This window comes from Gavialis gangeticus, unplaced genomic scaffold (assembly GCF_001723915.1).
Source record: "Gavialis gangeticus isolate Ggan-Ray unplaced genomic scaffold, GavGan_comp1, whole genome shotgun sequence".
Taxonomy (NCBI): domain Eukaryota; kingdom Metazoa; phylum Chordata; order Crocodylia; family Gavialidae; genus Gavialis; species Gavialis gangeticus.
The window spans coordinates 225493-232320 of record NW_017728960.1 but is presented as its reverse complement, the minus strand read 5'-3'; the positions used below and the strand labels follow the sequence as shown (position 1 = coordinate 232320).

The 6828-nt window shown below is 51.5% G+C and overlaps 1 protein-coding gene across 2 annotated transcripts in view; it reads left to right on the top strand.

Moving 5' to 3' along the window:
- The window catches only part of PLEKHO1 (pleckstrin homology domain containing O1), a 17326-nt gene extending 10879 nt beyond the window's left edge, over positions 1–6447 (top strand). For both annotated transcript variants that reach the window (XM_019515584.1, XM_019515669.1), the window contains exons 3-6: positions 726–866; positions 3625–3729; positions 4436–4537; positions 5037–6447. In XM_019515584.1, coding sequence (XP_019371129.1) covers positions 726–866; positions 3625–3729; positions 4436–4537; positions 5037–5798 — 1110 coding nt within the window. In that variant the 3' untranslated portion in view covers positions 5799–6447. The remainder of the gene's footprint in view (positions 1–725; positions 867–3624; positions 3730–4435; positions 4538–5036) is intronic.
- Positions 6448–6828: the final 381 nt, after the last annotated feature.

Sequence of the window (6828 nt, the reverse complement as noted above, 5' to 3'; positions counted from 1 at the left end):
GTAGGGGTTGAGAGGAGCAAGGCAGAGATGCCACTTTTTACCTTGGCATCTCTTTGCAAATAGACCCCGCATTTCTATCTATAGAACTTGCACCCATGCTTACCTGCCCAGCCCAAGTGGGCTCCTGGGTAAGAAGCCTGCATCTACTCCCAAAGCCTGCACCTATGCACGTGCCTGAGTTGAAGCCCGAAGAACTGAACCTGCCAAGGAATTGTTTGGTGAGCTCATTTTGGAGGCCTATCGATATACAGTAGCATCTGCTGAAGGAACTTACATGGCTCCTATTGGCAGAGCATACCCTCTTACGATCTCCAGTAGCTTTATCCACAGTGCTGTTACCCTCAGAGCGACTTTCTCAGGGTCACAGGGTCAGTCTGTAGTAGAGCAGGGACTTGAATCATGGTGTTTTGATTTTCAAGCTAGTCTCCAGCAATCCCAGTCCTCTTGTCCCGCACCCCAAATTGCCCTACAGGAAGGCTCCCCCCACAAATAACTCTAATAGGCTAGCATCAGTCAGCTGTAGACGATACACAGGACTTGGGCATCAGGGTACACTCCAGCATCAACAGCTGAATGCCATTCTCACTGTACAGCTCGTAGGAATAATTACAGCTGCATCTGCTATAAATGCAGTGGACCTGGGTCCCCTCCAACCCATCCCAAGCGGGAGACTCGTGTCTGCCCTGGCATGCTACTAACATGCACGTTTTGCATTGACTTCGCAGGTGAAAGATGAGAAGAATGGCCAAGAAGTGTTTGACCTGAGCGATTACGAGAAATGTGAAGAGCTCAGGAAGTCGAAAAGCAGAAGCAAGAAGAACCACAGCAAGTTCACGCTTGCACACTCCAAGCAGCCTGGGAACACGGTAATCCCCTCTCAGGGGCACTCGGTGGCTCTTGAGCCTAGACAAGAAGTTGCCTTTACATGTGGCAGCGACAGCGCACAGCTGTGGCCTCCACTGACGCCTGCACGGGCTGGACACAGCAGTTTGTGGGGGAGGGTCTACCACCCGCATAATGAGACGCATGATCCACTGTGATCCCCTCTGGCCTTGAGATCTGTGAAGCTCTGTCCATCGCAGGCAACAGCTATTGAGTGATAAGACATAGGAGAATACGCAGATCAGGAGGATTTTTGCTGTTGACTTGCATGGTGTTGAAATCAGGCCTCAAGAGAACTAATTAAACAGGCCAGTAATTTAGCCCCCAGTCCACTAAAAAGGCAGCATATTTTTTGGAGCGATATCAACACAGATCAGAACCTCTGCCAGAAAACAGTGCTACTGGCATCATTAAAGCTGTTTCAGAACAACAGCACGTGGGTATGGTCCTTCACTGATGCTGATCACCCAGGACTCATTAGCTTCTGATGAAGGCAGAATGTGGTCCTGGGTCTCACAACACCACAACAAATTTTAGCTGTGATTCCCGTTAGTTTCTCCCAATCTGGAAAAAAAGATTGACATCTTTCACCAAGCAAAATTCCTTTAAAAAAAAAATTAGCATTGTGGCAATCAAAAGACTGGGTTTGATCAATTAAAAAGGTGTTGTTTAGATGACGACCCTTTTATTTTAAAATATTTTTTCCCTAGACATGAATTGTTTGGAACCATTCCACATTTTCTAAACAGCTTTTCTAATTTTTTCCCCAGCTGAAATGTTATTGACAGACATTGGTGCAACTTTATTTTTTTTTAAAAAGCAATTTCAGTAAAAAAGCCTTTTCTGATGGCAAAATTGCTTTGATAATGATTTTTCTGACCAACTTTTCTATAGTGGTCACACATGCATGTTTCTCCAGACTTTGCCTTCCCTTGTTCTCTTCATTGAGTGCTTGTCTCTTGCTAAAAGAGCAGAGATGATTCAGTGCTTATTGCCCATTGTAACCCCCCAGGCAAAACCTGAGGGTTACAGTGGACAATAAGCTCAATATAATCCAGCAGTGTGCTTTTGCTGCCAAGTAGGCTAACAGCATCTTGGGCTGAATTGGTAGGAGCGTTGCCAGGAGATTGAGGGCAGTGATTCTTCCCCTTTATTCTGCACTGATGAGGCCACATCTGGAGTCCTGTGTCCAGTTTTGGGCCCCCCACTGCAGAAAGGCTGTGGACAAATTGGAAAGAGTCCAGCAGAGGGCAACAAAAATGGTTTGGGGGCTGGAGGGCATGACTTGTGGAGAAAGACTGCGGGAACTGGGCGTATTTAGTCTGGAGAAGAGATGACTGAGGCAGGATTTATTAACAGCCTTCAACTCCCTGCAGGGTGGCTCCAAAGAGGATGGAGCTGGGCTGTTCTTAGTGGTGGCAGATGACAGAACAAGGAGCAATGGGCTCAAGTTGCAGCAAGGGAGGTTTAAATTGGATATTAGGAAAAACTTTCTCACTAGGAGGGTGGTGAAACCCTGGAACAGGTTCCCCAGAGAGGTGCTGGACTCTCCATCCTTGGAGGTATTTAAGACCTGGCTAGACAAAGCCTTGGCTGGGATGAGCTGGTTGGGGCTGGTCCTGCTTTGAGCAGGGGTTGGACTAATGTGACCTCCTGAGGTCCCTTCCCACCCTCATTTTCTCTGATTCTATGACAGAGTTCTCCCAGGCGGAAAGAGGTGTTTTACCAGAACCCAGACTTTGGATGGGAATGTGCTGATTTTGATGAATTTCCTTTTGGAAACAAAAATATCAAACTGCTGCCTTTTGCTTGTGTCAAAACCTTCCATTTCAGCATTTCTGGTCTGGGGACTCCCAATGTTTCCTTCGAGCACTACCTTTTAGTTTGGAAATACATTGTTTTTTTATTTTACACTACAACACTGAAAGAAGGCTGAATTACAAAGAATCATATCAGTTGGTCCAAACTCATTTGTTATCTTTTCAGGAAATTCTGAAATTTCCATTTGATGTTCCAGTTGGGTTGAAATTTGTAATATCAGGATTTTTGATGCCCAGCCAGCTCTGCTTGAAACGAAGGCTGAGTACCCAAGAGCAGAGCTCCTGTGGCCCAGCTGCGAGCCGGATTTATACTTCTCACTCCAGCATATTCTGCCCTTAATGGCTTTTCCTTCTCACTGTGGTGTCTTGCTATATACTGGGGGACATTTTCCTGAGCACCTCAGAAGTAGTGGAAAGTGAAGGCTATGGCCTCCAACCTTGTTAAAAGTGGTGGAAAGTACAGAAACTTTCCAAATGGCAGACGGGGAGAAAAGCAACGGCGTCCTCACATGGTCTCTAAAGGTTCAACCAAAACCAAGACTGTCCCGCTACAGGTTCTGGGCATGATCCTCCACTTGATAGACCTCAAGGTCAGACAGTCTCAGACCAGAATTACAGGTTCCAAAGTGCTCAGTATCCATTGATTGCCATGGAAAATCCAGGTACTTGGTTAGGTGAATAGACACTGGGCTTTTTGGACAATCTCTACACACATCACAACTGCAGAGATGCCCAGACCCCAGAGATGGCCAGAGAAGCTGGTGTGAATCACGTGCTCTCTGTAGCTCTGCACTGATGGTGGGCCTGGTCAGCGGGTGGGTGGGCTGCAAATGCACTGGGGCTTGTCTTCGGGCAAGGCCAGGGTAACAGGGTATGTGTGAGAGCAGTCCGGAGTCCTGACATGCATTCCCATCTCTCTTAGGCACCAAACTTGATCTTCCTCGCAGTCAGCCCAGAGGAGAAAGAGTCCTGGATCAATGCCCTCAACTCTGCAATCACCCGAGCCAAAAACCGCATCTTGGATGAGGTGAGCAGGGCCTGTGGGCTGGGGCCTGTCTCTGTTGTCTCTGCCCTGATCGGAAGTGATCTTCAGCCCATCCTCCTTCCCCTCTAATTCCACCCCACGTGGGACTGCCCTTGTGCTGTTTGCCATCATGGGAGAATCCTGTTGTTGTGGCCATGGGAGCAGAGCAAAACCCTGTGCCCCTCTGCTCTGGGCCCCACCTGCCATTGCATCTGCAACGGGAGTCAATGCAGCTTGTGCAGCCTTGCCTTGTCTGGAAGGTTTGTCTGAGTTACCACCAGTGGCATTTCCTCTCCCTGCAATCTCTATTGCAGCCCAAAGCAAGGACTGCTCGGAAGTCCCGGTCCCTTGGCATTGGGTGAGCTCACAAGTTTTCCTTCTGTGAGTATTTCACAAAGCAAAGCCATTTTCAGAGCATTTGCTGGACTGGTCACCACTGTGGGGAACACTGCTTGTCCATCCACCCTGTGACTTTGCAGTTTGCAGTGCAAGCGTCCTGCAGGCTGGGTGTTCCTCCATGGACAGATCAGTCCATTGTTCCAAATATTGGCTCCCTTGGAGTTTTATCGATGACTCCAGGCAGGCAGGGAAACCCAGCTGAATAAACAATATGCCCTGAATTATCCACCCAGCTCCAAGTGCGGAGGCATGGAGGCCAAGTGGGCTATATCTCCGGGCCATTAGTCAGCCTTTGTCATATGCCTTGCAGGTCACAGTCGAGGAGGACAGCTATCTCGCCCACCCAACTCGCGACAGGGTGAAGATCCAGCACTCGCGACGCCCCCCGACCCGGGGACACTTGATGGCTGTGGTACGTAGGCTGAGTCCCAGGAACGCGGTGCATGAACTGCCTCTCCCATCAGCTGCCATCGCCAGTGATTTATTCTGTGCATAGCTGGAGGATGAGACCATGTCTGACCTCGGGGCTGATGCCCCACTCGGGCGGGAATGTTGTCTGAGGAGCACAGGGTCCTGCTTGTCACCATCAGGCAGCTCTTTCCTGGCTTGGATGATACAAAATGGAGCGTGTCTCCAAGCTCCCCGCAACCTGCAGCTGGGGAGCTGAGGGCCAGGCTAGGGACTTTGTCCTTGGAGTCTGTGTCTGAGCCGGGAGCTGAACTCAGATCTCTTGAATCTCCACCCCTGGATCCCCCTTCCTCCTCATTTCCTGGTCCTTGACCCAGGCGATGGAGGTGTTAGATATGGGCAGGGGATTGAAGATTTCTCTTTGCCCTGGCAATGAAATACTAGCCTTGCCGCCCTCGGGTCTGTGAAACCACGGCCCCCTCCATTCTCCCTGTGTCCTGCAGGCATCTACCTCAACGTCTGATGGTATGCTCACCCTGGACCTCATCCAGGAGGAGGACACCTCTCCCGAGGACCACGGGACCTGTGCCGAGAGCTTCCGCGTGGACCTGGACAAATCCGTGGCCCACCTGGCAGCCGGGCGGCGCCGGTCCGATTCGGAGAATGTCAAGCCCTCAGAGAAGGGTCGGTCAGGGAGCCTCCCGCGGCGGGAGGTGATCTCCTGGGACAAATCGGGGCAGCGTGACACCATCGACAAGGGGCCTGTGTACACGCCGCAGGTCCCCAAGAAGCTCTCTCACTCAGAAAAGAACAAATGTGCCTCCTTGGAGGAGATCCTGTCCCGCCGGGATTCCTCCGCGCACCGGGCGGTGCTGAGGAGGGGGCTCGAGGCCCAGTTTGCCTCGGCGGAGCCGGAGCAGCTGGCCCGGATACAGGAACTGGTTGCACTGAAACTGGAAAAAACTCAGGAACTGCTGACAGAGGTGAAGGGCTACGGGGAAGGGAAACGGAAGACAAAGGATCTCACCACCAGCACCACCCCCTCCGGCACCTCCTCCTCATCCTCTTCCAGGTCGGACTCAGAGAGGATCCTGCAGGAGACGGAGAGGTTGCTGGGCGAGGCCTCCTCAGCCTGGAGCCAAGCCAAGAAGGTGCTGCAGGAGATCAAGGAGCTGAGGGACCTGTACAAACAGCTTGACCTGCCACTCTCGGACTCTAAGCCCAAGCAGGGCTCACAGTCTCAGTACAGGAAGAGCATGATGTGAAGGCAAGCGGGGGAGTCTGGGCGGCAAGGGATGGGGGCAGAGAGGGGGATTTTTTTTATTATTTCCAGTGTTCGAAGCAGTACAAGGTGCCTGTTCTCACCCAGCTTGGCCCCATCCCAACCCTCGTGTTCCCCTCTCCGTGCCCCGTCCCCAGACAAAACAACCACGTGTTCCAATAAACCACTTGGATTCCTCCTTTTTTTTTTTAAAGCCTCCGTTCCCGCTCCATGTTCTGTCCCTGCTGCACTGGTTCCATGCCCCTTGGAGGGCAGAAAGCCCCCAAGAGACCCCAGCTTGCTTGTACATCCATGGGACAGCCGCTCTCGCTTGGTATAAAAGCCCCAGCTTTGCTGTTGTCAGCCTGTGGCTGTGGCCTGTGCTTTGGCTGTCCAACTAAGAGCATTGGCAGCTTGGGCTTCTCTTTCCCAGCCAGCACTTGGCAGCCCTGTTTCAAAGATGCGTCAAGATGCATCCAAGCTGAGTGGGGAGTCAACTGTCCGACCTAGGAGATCCCTACTTGAAGGTGGCCGCGGGAGCCTCCTGGGAGCCATCACCGGACTGCAATTCACTGGGATTTTCACTAGCTCAGGTCCTGCACTGATCCAACTCCCCCCTCACTCGCTGGCAGGCAGCGGCTGTTAGCGTGGTACATATGCAGCCCTCCATCTGGAGGGGACCAGTATGCAATCTGTGGTACCCCTAGCTGTGTGTGTCTGCCCACTCATGCTTTCAGGACATCCCTTCACCCAGTGCAATGAGATTTAACCGTGATAATGTCTTCCTTCCTGCATCTGATCCTCATTATCCACCAGGCAGCCATGCTGTGTGGTTCTTTTGGGTTCCGCGTTTCTTTGCTCAAGTCAGGGTGAAATGGGAAACTGGGGTTTTGGCACAAGGGGCAAGAGAAAGCTAGAAGCTGGCATGGAAGAGAGGCCAGGCCTTATTGTGTCTCACCCGTGCCCACCAGTTTGATGACATCTCTTGACTGGTACTGGTGTCAGATCAGGATGAGACCTGCTGAAACACAAGC